The 15,102-nt window shown below is 37.6% G+C and overlaps 1 protein-coding gene across 1 annotated transcript; it reads right to left on the reverse strand.

Annotated features, from left to right (window-relative positions):
* Positions 1-9,499: 9,499 nt before the first annotated feature.
* Positions 9,500-13,474, reverse strand: LOC131526403 (complement C3-like). The gene is made up of 3 exons (XM_058754735.1): positions 11,439-13,474; positions 11,141-11,276; positions 9,500-9,840 (listed from the first exon to the last, which is right to left on the reverse strand). The coding sequence occupies exons 1-3, from the start codon at positions 11,497-11,499 to the stop codon at positions 9,750-9,752; spliced, it is 288 nt and encodes a 95-aa protein (XP_058610718.1). The 5' UTR covers positions 11,500-13,474; the 3' UTR covers positions 9,500-9,749.
* Positions 13,475-15,102: the final 1,628 nt, after the last annotated feature.

A 15,102-nucleotide genomic window follows, 5' to 3' on the forward strand; every position in this document is an offset into this window, starting at 1 on the left:
CAATCAAAAGCTTCATGCTGCAATGCATGCTGGGTACCTAGTCTCTGTGCAGTGAGTGCACTTTGACCTCACATTAGTATGAGCACACAGTGAGGGTGCTGTGAGGTTACACTTTTAGCTCCCTGTTACCTCACATTGTGACCTCATCACGAGTATCCTGTGAGCTCATGGTGACATCACTGTGAGATCAAATTGTTGACTGGGTATACACATACACGCAGAAGAAACCCAATATATTTAAGTTATGACAGACTTAACTTGGTAATTATGTGTTGTCTGAGGGTTGGCATCCTCCGTGGTCCTCTGAGGTGTTGCCATCATCTCTTCTCAGGTGTTTGGTCATCTCGGATCTTTTTAAGGGTTGGATCCAGACTGACGCTTCAGTAATTCCTAGTTACCACGGGATGTTAATCCCGTGGCAGAATCAGAGATTATGACACATTAGTGTGTTAAATATTTTAAGAATATCAACCTGTGTTAAGAAGTATTGCATTCAATTACTTTGTTAACCACACTACATTGGACATTCAGCAGACATTTGCAAGTATGACATTAAAACAATACTTGCTCAATTTGATCGATTGTGAAAAAAATGTAGTAGGTTGACAATGATATCGCTGATTAGAATCTGAAAAAAATAACTTTATTGCACATATAATTAGAAAGTTATTGAACGCGGAAATGTGTGAATGTGCGAATATAAAACCAACTTTACCCAAGTCAAGGATCATGCTTTCAGTTCCTCTCTGTCAAATGAGTTTACATGACAGTTTTCTCAGGTTACTCATTTCAAAGTGCTGTCACTTTTTTCTTAGGGGTTTGATCTCATTGCTAGCTGACAGTATGGGGGCGATATGACCATATTATTTCACAATATAGGAAATTTTACTTCACAATAACAATATATATTATATATCACATGTATAAGATCAAAGTAGAAAATTACAAACCATAGGACTAATGCAATAGAACAAAGACCAGTTAAATACATTTTCTCTTTAGTATTTTGTTGTTTGATTTAAATTATGACCGACTGCAGGTAACATTAGGCTAAATTATACTGCTGTCACTTTAAGAACCAAAAGCACTGATCCAGTATACTGACAGGTCACCGGGTTTCCACCTGAATGTTTATCTTGATTCCAGACATTAGCGACTGTGTTTAAGTCAAGTTAATTTTGATATGACTGTCTGTATTTGAGCATTCAAGCATTTCTGTGTGACATGGTCATATATCAGTTAACTAACAGTATTAGCTCATACCTACAAAACACAGTAACTGGTAGGACATTGAGAAATGATATGTAATCGCGATTAGCATCTTGATATAACTATAAAACATTAGGCTATACATTAATAAAAGGTACTTACCTTTTGCAGTTTGCTTGTCTGTTAGCTGCTGGTAGAAGTCTGTGTCCATATTCGCGTTTATTCGTTCTCAGTCGTCATCCCACAACACAAACTCACTCAAAATATGAATTTAACACTCAGATAATACATATAAAAGCCATTACTAGAGGAACGACCGCAGCAAACTGTAGAAGCCAAGCAGCAGCGGCACACTGACAGACACTGCTGTGAAAGTGTATATTCAAATTTGAGCGGGAAAACGGCGCACTCGCTAGTCATTGGCCAGATTCCTGAGTGACAGTCAGCTTAACCAATCAGCTCAAAGCAACACTGAGCGACAGCAAATAGCGTTGCAACTATGAAAAAAAGATTACAGTTAGCTTAATTAAAATAACTTAATTAAAGATTACAAATATGTATTTTTATTTGTTTATTTTTATTTGTAGGCTGTTATATTTAATTGAATAGCACAGATGCAATGTGAAATCACCATTTGATCAATTAATGTTCACCACCTGTCATTTCCCTCTGATTTTAGGGTTTAGTTAGGCTTAGGGTCAGAGGCACTATGTATTCAGACAGGATCAATAAAATATGCTGATTTAAGAACAGGTCTTACTTGGCAAAATCATGGCAGTTGTGTATGTGTGTGTGTGTGTGTGTGTGTGTGTGTACCTGTTTTTCTATTCAGGTGGGGACTTAAACCCGAATACACACAGACTCATGGGGACTCTTGTCTCGGTGGGGGCCTAAATTGAAGTCCCCGGGTAAACAAGCTAATAAATCACACAGAATTACGTTTTTTGAAAATCTAAAAATGCCTGTAGTTTCCTGTGGGGTAGGTTTAGGTGTAGGCTTGGTGTGGGGTGATAGAATATACAGTCTGTACAGAAAAAAACATTACGCCTATGGAGAGTCCCCACAAGGATAGCAAACCAGACGTACGTGTGTGTGTGTGTGTGTGTGTGTTATTTAAAAATACTGCCATAATTGCATGCAAGTTACAAAATTTGCCTACATACTTTTATTTAATAGCATACCCAGTCAACAATTTGATATCAGTGATCTCACCATGAGCTCACAGGATACTCGTGATGAGGTCACAATGTGAGGTAACAGTGAGCTAAAAGTGTAACCTCACAGCACCCTCACTGTGTGCTCATACTAATGTGAGGTCAAAGTGCACTCACTGCACAGAGACTAGGTACCCAGCATGCATTGCAGCATGAAGCTTTTGATTGTCACCATTGTTGAGATTCATACACTGATTCTTGATGTCTCTCTTTGTGTTTAAATGACACAGTAGTTCAAAATGTTTGTGTCTTATCATGCTCTTAAAATTCTTCATAAGTGATTATGACACTGCTGTGTCCTATACTGTATAATCACAGATGTATTATTATTAAAACCTTTAGATTAATAATTCTTCACAAAGACTGCATACTGAATCCAGGTGACGGTTGCACTGTTATCATCAGTAGCAAACCAACATCACCTGGTTGCAGTCTCTTTTTGGTTTTCCTTGCCATAACAAATGTGCTTTTCAAACACAGTTACAGCAGCCAAAAAAATATAATGTTATAAAGTCAAGGGTCAAGAGCCCAACTAAAGCAAACACTACTCACCACAATGGTAAGGTCAATAAAAACAATAAAACAATAAAACATCATCATCTAAATCTGTTAATTCTCAATAAGCGCTTTTGTAGATGTCTGAGAGAAATAAGAACCCAGCTCATCTTTTTAAGTTCGCAATGAGTTCATATATTACTCACACTGTGAGGATCACCGTATGAGAATGGTGCGATGTCACTGTGATCATCACATGATCTCACGTGTTGACAGGGTATATACTAACTGCAGTAGGACTTTATAGTATTGTGATATGAGACAAGTAAACTGAAAATGTTGAACTTCTCACCATAGAAAGTGACAATCTGTATTTTAGTTATTCAAAATTAAAGACATTGTATAGGTTGCCCTAAGAGTGATGTTCCATCATGAACAGTGTGGTCCTTCCCACATAGCAAGCGATCTTGGCCCAAATGTGGCCTCAATCTGGCCTTCTGTCGGCAAAGTATTCTTTCAGCCAGAGCTGGACAATGTGTGGCAATGATGGAATAATATTGCAATAAACATATTACAGATATTTTAATGAAGTTTAGTGTAGGGACTCCTAAAAATATACCTTGTTTAATATGCTTTGTGTCAGAAATAATACAAAGTATTAAAATGTATTTTATTTTATTTTTATTTATTTTGAAATATGATGCAACAACTATATGCTTGCTTATATCCAATGAGAAAGAGTGTTCAATACAGGTGTACTATTGCAAGCCAATGACTGTTGAGCTTGAGGTTGCGTCATAACGTGAATCACGTGAGGAAAAAGGGAGGAGGAGCATTGCACGTGGCGAGCCTAGGCTGCATGTGTATTTGGGGTGCGTGCAAATCTGAATCGTTGTCAGTTTGGAGACCGTGTATATTCTCAGTAATATAAGGCCCAAAGTGAAAGGGAACAATCCTTGTTTATTTCTGGTTTGTTTGCTTAAAGTATTTTTCTTGTCCTTGTTGTTTATTCGCGATCGTCTGAGTCACCCCGTGTGTGCTGACAGCTAGAGACATTCGTCTTTGTGAAAAGTGATTGCATTGAAGAGGTTTGTGTTATGAGTGCTGAATTCGTTCGGGACTGGACGTATCCTGTTTCTTCAAGGGACTTCGCTGGACTGGACTCGTCGTGTGCCAGGGACTGTTTAAGACTGGAAACAGTGAGGTTATGCCGTGAGTGATTTCAATATTGCCTCATTATCGTCGGAAAGATGTAAATTGATTCATTTTCGTGACTCCTTGACTGTGAGCGAGTACTCTGAATTCGTCATCTGATTAATGTGCACTAACGAACTGGGCCCCAATGATAACGATCAGTCATACATTTGAACTGTTTGACTGGCTTACATATATTTGAACTGATCATAAGATACGTAATTAATGTGTATACAGTACTGAAAGACAGTGTATGGTGTGAATTGCAAGTTTTCTCAAGTGTATAACTGATCTTGAAAGAGAGAGTTTTTTTCATTATTGTATTACGTGGTTCTGGAGGCAACTGAGTGTTTTGCCAGAATAGGGTTCTGAATTGACATTATATATCTCAATTAAGTTATAGTATTCTAAAATAGGAACAAAGCTAAGGTTAAGAAGGAGTGTAATAAGTGTGAAAGAAGAAGAACCGTTCTGAGGAGGAAAAAGAGGTTTATATATTTTATTTAAAAGAAAAGTAGTAACTTGCATATCATCAGAGATAATTCTTTACCTGCTTTCTTTCATAAGAAGGTTATTGATTTCTTCCTTTACTGTTTTCTTTAAGAAAAAAAGGAGTTATTACATTAATGTAAAACAAAAATAAATCTTTGTTATTCTTTTTCTCTTTAACATTTGTACTTTGTAAATGAATTAACTTGCCAGACTCAAGGAAATACCAAAGTTACTGAATTCCTGTGAATTGTAAACAAGAATTGTTTAATTGATCTTCAGTAAAGGGATTGGGTAAAATTGGTACAGGAGAAAATATTAAACTTTTTTGTAAACACTAAAAGAAAAATACCGGCCTAATTCACCATCTAACTGCCGGGGATCCAGGATTTGTGTTAGAGAACTAATTAAATTAACCCCTAGGGTTAAGAAAACAGTCAAACATATAATTTCAAAATTACGCAAATAAATAAATCAGTCAACTGTATTAAATTAAATTATATTTTATGTTATATATTATTCTGAATACAAATATCTAATTTTAGAATCTTTACACACACACACACACACACATATATATATATATATATATATATATATATATATACTGTATAGAGAGAGAGAGAGAGAACATTTAACTTATCATGCAATATTAATTTGGTTTTAACATGGGGCACATACATTTATTAATATGCTGTCATTCACTAGCATTAAATAAAATGATCATAAAAGTATTTTATTTTTATTCAAATCTTCGGTATCCATGTGATGCTTTGTGTGAGGATCAGATACAAATTCAAACCATTCATAAATGATATGTATCTCCTTCCTCTGTAGCTATAGTAACAGATTCAAAATTTGCTGTTAAAAAGTTTTACAACAAGTTTTATGGCAGCAATATCAAACGCTCATTGGCTCTCGCCGGTTTCATCATAGATTGCGACATGCTGTGTTTCCAGTGATGCATGAGAAACGCGCACAGTCACGGAGTTGATGGGGAGAGTATTTTCAGCGTTTAACAACTTAAATGATGCCCTGCTCCTCGCACTAAACTATTATATTCCGTCAGAGAGGACCGCGACTGCAACGCATCGTCATTTGGACTACTGTACTGTGGTACTGCTTTTTGACATTTCTGCAATAAATTATTGTGATTACACGTGTCTGTCTGTTACATTTCTCTCAGACTGTACTTTATACACTCACTGATTCTTTTTTTCTTTATAAAAAAAAAAAAAATTAATGCAATACATTTTTTATTGCACGGTTACATGATTTGTGGATTTTAAGGCTGATTTTATTATATTCTATATAAAATTACAGAGTTTGAATATAAAAATACACCTAAATATAAAACCAATAAGACTTACTTTAAAATTACAAAAAGAAAATTAAAGTTGTAGTGAACAACAGTCAAACTGGCATTCCAAGGACCAGTTTATGGCAGGGCCCCTCTCTAACTGCCGGTGTGGAGGGAGATGTGCCTCGCTGTGATTGGATCTTGGTGGAGGAACATAAAAATATGTTCAGAACCATCAGATAAGATGCCAAGACAACTGCCAGACACCTCTAACAGGACAGGAAGGGAGACCTTCTGCATCCACGACCACCTAAGAGAGGACTTCTCATTGGACTACGGGTTGACCCACACCATCACACCCAATCCTAAGGTTTAGGAAATGACTGCCATAAAAATTCCTCCAGATCTCTGGATGCAACAGCAGTGGCCGAAACAAAGAAAGGCCACACAGATCTATCCAAATCCATTCATACCCATGTTTGGAGACCTTAAATGGATGCAAACGGCAAGGGATTCACTTCATCCTCAGACGAAGTACAGTTTATGTTGATGGCCATTGACTGTTAACACAACAGTTCACGGAAGCAGGCCTATTAACATATTATGGTATGAATAAGTGATAGTTCAACAGTTTCCTATCATGTTTGGACTCTTTTTGCTCCTCATGATGCTGATACTAGTTTGAAAGAGGTTTGGTAAAGAAATATTGCATGGGTGAAATGTTAAAGACATTGTTTAACTTTGTACTCCACTGTATGCAAATGAGTTCCACACTAGGGCGGGCAACATCATGGTCACCTTGGACACAAGTGGCCAATCACATTCCTGGAACGGAGAGGCGCCAGATTCCAATCTCCTCATCATCAAAAAGAGATAAAGGTACCTTCCCAAAAGACACTCCCCGTTTCTGAGTCTTTCATCTAGAGAGACACTAACAGAAACACCAAAGTTCTGAGTCTCTGATACATCCAGAGAGACAGTAGCAGATACGGCATTCTGAGTCTCTGGCCCGACGAGGAAAGATATTTCAAGACAGCTAAGGTTTAACTCATCTCCTGAGCAAACCTTCTTTATTGCATTTGGCTGCCCTTCAGTTGCAAAGGACCCAGCAGTGACGGACCCCGTCTGACTCTTGCCGCTCCGAAAGCAGCACAACCCAGTCTGCAAAGGACCTCCGCAGTGGCAGACACTGCCTGAAACCCACGGCTCCCCAAAGACGCAGCCAGGCTGCAAAGGACCCCGTGAAGACCCATCTGACCCAGCTGCCCGGTCCATGCTCTAAGGACCCTTTGTGGCACAACAGAAGTTCGGCATCCTCCAGGTCAGTGCATTGACAGCTACTGGAACGTAACTCTGTGCCCTCCCCACTGCACGCAGTCTGCATCACCAGTGGAAGACGTCTCTACCGCCGGACTGATCACCCGCCTTTGGAACGTAATTATAAACTTAGCAAACCTCTTTCCTAAAGACCTTGGCTTAGTTTATACCTGCAGCCTGTGTTTCTCTAACCTGTTTAGATAACATTTACTTGGGGTCAGCATTACGAATAATAGCTATATTATTTGTTCAGAGATAAATAAGCAGTTATTTATTGTTAATTCCACCAGAGTCATTAAGTGGTTCCCATAAGCAACATTTCCATAGAAATCTCTTCCATTGCTAGATTCAGCTCAACAGCATTGCATTCAGCCGTTCTGTGTTCATTCCATTTATTTGTTTCTGCGATTTACTCCGTATCTTCCTTCATATTTAGTTGTCTATTATTCTCTATTAGCAGTGCATATTCACTTATTAGTATCATCACTAGTTGTTGTATTTACTCTTGCATATCTGTTGTTAATAAATTTCATTTATCGTATTACAATTGTGGATTCTTTGTGTTGATGATCCAAGGCTCTACTAGCTAGCTAAATCACCAATCTTTCAGATAAATCAGCTGATCAGCTCCCTCCAATGTGTGCAATTCAAATTATTGAACAGCTTGTGGAAAACACGCCCACATTGCCAAATTACCAGTCTTTGACTGGTGCACTAAACTAAGTGAGGTGGGAACTGGTCATCTGATATACTCATAACCGCACCTTGAGTGACGTGTGACCCAAAATCACAACGTCTTAGGTGACGTGAGTCCCACATCCCAGCCAACAAACTTATGTGGGGCCCAGATGGGTGGCACCTGGGCTATCTAACTGGGCCCCAGCCAGTTTTGTCCTCGGTTTCCATGAGGGCCCCACATGGGTCAGCCCAGATGAAACAATGAAATGAACACTGCTCAGTATGCATACTATAGAGTGCTAAAAATAAGACACAAGCAGTACTGCAATTCATTAGATAATTAAGTGATTAATCTAGTACTGATTAGGCATTAGTGACAAACACCTGCTTAAGAAAAAAAGAGACGAGCAGAAACACAACAACTACTATTGACTTCCAGCCACAGCCTGCAAAACAACTGCTAATAAAAGACATTAAATCTCTGAAGACCTCAGCAGAGGAAGATTAAACAACTCCACAAACAGCATCACCAGCTTCACTCATTACTAACCAGACAGACATTATTTCTGTCAGACTTCTACAAAGGCTTTTGATAATTACAGAGGTTCAGATGTTGGTTTTATTGACAAGTATATTTGTCACCATTATGGAGAATAGCGTTTGTTTTAGTTGGGTGGTTGGCCCTTAAAGTTTCAACTTTAGTTTTCCTCTGGTTGCTTTAACTGTGTTTCTTATGGCAAGACAAACAAGAAAAACCGAGGTGATGAAGAAATAATCATCATTTAATAGCCTGATAGTAACTTCACATTAATAACATTTAACATGTACACATCTACATTCATAAGTGCAGAAAAAGTTAAAATTTATCTTTCACAAAATGCTTTGAGCGTCTGCATCACAAACACACACAGACATCAAGAATCAGTGTATGAATCTCAACAACGGTAACATGATTCATGCTGCAATGCATTCTGGGTGCAGCACACAAAAGTCATCCATGGCTCCCATGCATTACAGCATGAATTGCGTCACCGTTGTTGCCCATCCCTGCTCTAAAGTCAAGTCAAGTCACCTTTATTTATATAGCGCTTTTACAATACAGCTTTTACAAAACCAGGCTCAGTCGGGGGGCCAGTTCTCCTCTGACCAGACGAAACCCGCAGTTCAAAAGTTTATATTTCTATTTTAATTTTGTTGCAATTTCTAACAATAGTAGTATTATGTAGTTAGGTATTTTATTATATTTTAGTTATTTAGTTATTTTTTTTTTTTATTGTATTCAATAGAGGTTTTCACTGGGGATATATCTCTGGGGGTCATCTGGGTGTCCTGGTCTCCGCTGACGATCAGGTCTCTAAAGAGTCCTTAACCCCAGGATTATAACTCTGGCATTTGTACTGTGAGACATTACTGCATTATCAGAAATATCTCTTCAGTATCTCTTTTTCGTCCACATTAAATTCTGTCAGAAAGCAAATGTCAGGCATAATTATCTGGACCCATTTATTTTATTCATTGTATTATTGTTCAACTGAGATACAGATTAAAAAAAATATTACACAAAACAAATTACAATGTTGGATTTGTGATTTAGAATTGCAAGGTACTGTTTATCACACCATGATTATTTAGTCAGGAGTCTAAAATGAACATTTTGTAGTTTCATTCAGTCAACCATGTTTTTTTTTTACTCAAAATTATAAAAAGTATTCTGGCTCAAACAATATTATTTAAGATTTAATGAGTGCGTGCTGGAGATCATGTTTAATTTTCTGTAATCAACAAATAGGTGTTTATAATTATGTAAAACATCCATATTTGATGAGTCTATTCTCGAGATCAGAGATGCCGATCTATCGCTCCCTGTGTTCTTTTTGTGATTGGCTTTCCTCGCTTGTAGGCCAGTATTCAAGCCAGGTATGCTCTCCAAAAACATACTGCAGTCTAAAACAACAGAAAGTGAAGTCAAAATGGTCAACAAAAAATAAGTATATAAAAGAGAAATCTATTAAACATGTTTGTTTCCATGATGATTTTAATACATTTTTGTAAAATATTTGATAGACATTCAGTTTTATCTGAACAAAACATACTTTAATAACAGGTCAAAATATGTGATTATTTTGTAAAAAAAAATTTGGCTGCTACACAGCAAAATCCCTGGTGTCAAATTAACCCTTGTATGGTGTTCGGGTCCAGAGGTGTAAAGTTAAACATTTTTTTAAATGTAACAAGGGGCCTCGTTTATAAAATATTGCGCAGAAACCATCCTAAATTTCATCTTATGATCATTTCTTAGATTTGTGTACGAGCGATTCATAGAATGAATGTACGAACAGAAATAGCGCGTACGCCTCTCTTTGCCTTGTAAACGACTCCTAATGAATGTCATTAACATATAAAATATCACCAATCATCATAATTTACAACAGCGAGCTGCAAGAACAGCTTACATTTTCAAAAACCTGCAGTACTCCGACAATAAAAAGTGCGTACGTCTGCTCAGACCCTGACGTGACACTAAGCACTTTTCCACGTCAAAGACTCATTAAATATGAGCGCTGGCATGGATTTAAGCGTACGCACACTCTAAGATCAAATCTGAGTGTACGCACGCTTTATAAATGAGGCCCAAGAGATTGAAACGTCTGAAATTACATTGATAAATATAATAATAATAATAATAATAAAATATACATAGATCTATACATAAAAATATATACAAAAATTAAACTGCTCAGTTCAACCTCAAGCATTACTGTTATGTTGGTCCATAAAAAGCATACTGTGTCCTCATTGCTTTCACGAATCATGAGGAAATTTGACCATAACTGGACTCAAAAACAAACCGTACTCAGAACACCTCAGGAGGGGGGGAAACATGTGCGATTAAATCGTTTTTTTTTGTTGTTTTTTTCTTCGATTGAAAGCACTAATTTTATTATTTCTTATATTAAATTATATTATTTCTTATTTTTTATAAGAATTGCAGCCTTTTAATCAGACTTAGTTTTTTCCCCCTTCAATCTCTGGACATTTTTGACTTCAAAGCTCACAAAAATAATCAAATTTACTTCAACTCAGAAAATAAAATACATCCACTACAGAAGATTTGTATTCAAGTTATATTTGTATTAATTATATTGCTTAATTTATTTAAGTGTATGAACAACACTCTACATACTTTAAATGCATAAACCTCAGGCAAATCATCCTATCTTGAAAACACAGAGTGGAAACCTACCTTCCGCCTATATCTGGCAGGTCAACAGATTTGCCCATGATGAGGTATGACTTGCCTTCTACCAACCCTAAATGTTCTCTGCAGCTGGGACGAGCCAAAAATTGTCTCACTTCCCCATCAACATCATCATCAGTGCCTACAGGACAGAACAATGTTTACAAAACAATTCTACTGCAATGCAACTTAGCCTTCATTAGAGCATTAATGGAGAAGGACAACTGCATTTAATAGAAATCAGACATATTTCATATGAATTTCATTATCAGTGGAGAAACATGGAGGGAATAATGAACTTTACCTTCTTTTAGCACTTTTTCCACTTTCAGTGTACAGGTGTCAGTGTCCTGTGTCAGATTCATCGCCAACACTGTGACTTTATATACTGTCGAACAAACATGTTGTTACTGCCATAACGTATTAGACTTCAGTGGTCATGTTTCAAGTCAATTTTTTTTTTTTTAAATTGCATTTACTGCAGGGTTAATGGAATAGTTAACTGAAATAGGAAAATTGTCATCATTTACACCCTAATGTTGTCCCACGCCTTTATGACTTACTTTCTTCAGCACAACAAAAACAAAAATATATTTCCCATAAAAAAAAAAAAGAAAAAAGAAAAACTCACTGATTTGTTTGCAGGGATACTTAAGTTAACAACTCACTGAAAGGGTTTAAAAGTGACTTAAAAGTGAAATTTATCTTTCTTCCTCACACAAAGCCATTCCCAGTCAACAATTTGATCTCACAGTGATCTCACCATGATCTCCCAGGATACTCGTGATGAGGTCACAATGTGAGGTAACAGTGACAAGTACTCCTCGCTGCAGACTGTAGCGCAGTGACGTCAGATACCTACTAGGTATGTGTTTACTGCGCATGTGCAAAGTGACGTATGGTATGTCTATAAAACGCATGTGCAGTAGCGCGGTATGTATGTATGTATGTATGTAATGTATGATGTTTCTCATATTTATCATCTTTTTCATTAATTAACATTATCAAAAGTTAATAGATACTGTAACAAATGTATTGTTCATTGTTAGTTCATGTTAATTAATACATTAACTAGTGCTAACCAATGACACCTTATTGTAAAGTGTTACCTCTTAAATTTACCTTCATGTTCATATGACTTTTTAGGGACATTATCAGTGAGACGAAATTCAAAGAAGAGGCCTACTTCATATGTCTAGACAGATAGTTCTTTAACTCCTTAACATGTAGTGAATACTGTAAAAAGTATTTGAGTGTCTGTCTCTCTTCTCGTCTCATCTCAACTATCTGTTTTTTTTTTGTTTTGTTTTTTTCCCCCTGATAGACTGTATTGCCCTCAACTGTAAAACTTTCAAATAGTTTCAGGCTATGCTTTCTCAAGCCAAGCCAACCTAAATTTTGACTTGACAAACTTTTTTAATTTAGTTGGTTACCCAGTCAACAATTTGATCTCACAGTGATCTCACCATGAGCTCACAGGATACTCGTGATGAGGTCACAATGTGAAGTAACAGTGAGCTAAAAGTGTAACCTCACAGCGCCCTCACTGTGTGCTCATACTAATGTGATGTCAAAGTGCTCTCACTGCACAGAGACTAGGTACCCAGCATGCATTGCAGCATGAAGCTTTTGATTGTCACCATTGTTGAGATTCATACACTGTCACTTAAACACAAAGAGAAAAATCAAGAATCAGAGTAGTTAATAATGTTTGTGTTTTATGCTGTTGTAGCTCTTCATGAATGATTATGAAAGTGATGTGGTTTACGGCCAAGTATGGTGACCCATACTCGGCATTTGTGCTCTGCAATTAACCCATCCAAAGTGTACACACACCCGGCACAGTGGGCAGCCGTTTATGCTGCAGTGCCTTGGAAGCAGTTCGGTGCCTTGCTCAAGGGCACCTCATTCGTAGTACAATCTCTGCCGGCCCGAGACTCAAACTCACAACCTTTGGATTACGAGTATGAGCCCGACTCTCTAACCATTAGACCACAACTTCCCAAGACCAAGACTGCAAATTGAATCTAGGTGATGATTGTGTTGTTATCATCAATAACAAACCACCTGGTTGCAGTCTCTTTTTGGGTTTCCTTGCCATAACATATGTGCTTTACAAACAAAGTTACAGCAGCCCAAAAAAATACAATGTTATAAAGTCAAGGGTCAAGAGCTCAACTAAAGCAAACACTAATCACTATGATGGTAACATCAAACAAAACAATAAAACATCATCATCTAAATCTCTGTTAATTCCCAATAAGCGCTTTTGAAGATGTCTGACAGAAATTAAGTCAGTCTGGTTAATAATGAGTGAAGCTGGTGATTCTCTTATTTCAGTTGATTTCATCTAAGGCTGTGGCTGGAAGTCAGTTGTATGTTTGGAGAAGGTTCTTATAACAGAAATCTGTTAGCTGGGTGTACACTCATGTGAGAGCACTGTGATATCTCTGTGATAGTGTTGAGAAACAGGAAGTAGAATGTCCCCCCGGTGATATTTGAGCTGCCTCCTCTCAACCTGCTCAACATTTTGAATTCACAATGAGCTCATATATTACTCACACTGTGAGGATCACCGTATGAGAATGGTGTGATGTCACTGTGATCATCGCATGATCTCACGTGTTGACTGGGTAATGCTGATTATGAATTAAATCTCTTAGGTACTTTACAGACAAAGCAAACAACACTCTTTTTCTAACACCATCCTATAATATTTAAAAATACTGTAGGATCAGAACGAGTCAGACAAAACTAAGATTCGATCAGAACATCGAAACATGAGGAGCCAAAATTCCAGAAGAGGCCCCAAGAAAACAGGACAATGTCATAAATTAGATTCCTTGCTCCAACCTCGGAAGGAAGCCTAACCAACAAGCCTCCAGAACAGCTTGCAACATTAAGTCCAACGCAGGAAGGAGATTGTCAAATTTGGGGTAAATAGTCAAGATTAATGATCAAAGAGATGGCCATCACATGTGTTCCACAAGAGAAATCACGAGCTTCTTTAGATTGACTTTTCCCCCACACATACAAGACAAAGACTGAGACTGAAATTCCTCTGTCCAAAGACCATGTCTTTTGGTCTCCACAGAACTACACAGAGACTTTCTTTTTCATATGCATATAAAATCATCCTAGAAGGACATTTCTAGGCATAACACTATATTATGTATGTAACCCACACATTAGACTATCATGTTTTAAGCACATATTATGTATGTCTTTTTAATAACTATTGAATGACTTTAAGGTTTATTCGTGTTTGGTATGTATGAGCTTGACAATTCTAGCTTGAAACGTTTCTTCCAATTGATTCTTTGTCAAATGTATAATATTCTGGTTATACAAATCACATCCAAAAGTATACTTTGCAAGAGTGTGTAAAATTCACACCATGTGACCAGATAACAAACTGATTTATGATGGAAGGAACAACCCTAGCTAAGCTAATAGCCTATCTAATTGGTCAAGACACCAGATGGGATGTGTCCAAAAGCCGAGTTTAAAACCTCAGGACACCATCAAATCTTCCTCTCTCGTCCACTTCTTCCCTTCTCGCCCTTTTCTCTTCTCACCACCGCGTTTTGACGCTTTTTAGCACTTTTTGAGCGTGCTCTGGCCTACAGGCCAGTTGCTACCTAACACCACGATGAGAAGAAAAACCACCTACCCAGCCAACAAACTTATGTGGGGCCCAGATGGGTGGCACCTGGGCTATCTAACTGGGCCCCAGCCAGTTTTGTCCTCGGTTTCCATGAGGGCCCCACATGGGTCAGCCCAGATGAAACAATGAAATGAACACTGCTCAGTATCAAGTCAAGTTGAGCTTTATTGTCATTCCGCTACATGCGGGGGCATACAGTGGAACGAAATGTCGTGCCTCACAGGACCACGGTGCTACATAAATACAGGCATACAACAATGGAGTAAGACAATATAAACCTATACACAACTATCCTACTGAT

This window comes from Onychostoma macrolepis, chromosome 01 (genome assembly GCF_012432095.1).
Source record: "Onychostoma macrolepis isolate SWU-2019 chromosome 01, ASM1243209v1, whole genome shotgun sequence".
Lineage (NCBI taxonomy): Eukaryota > Metazoa > Chordata > Actinopteri > Cypriniformes > Cyprinidae > Onychostoma > Onychostoma macrolepis.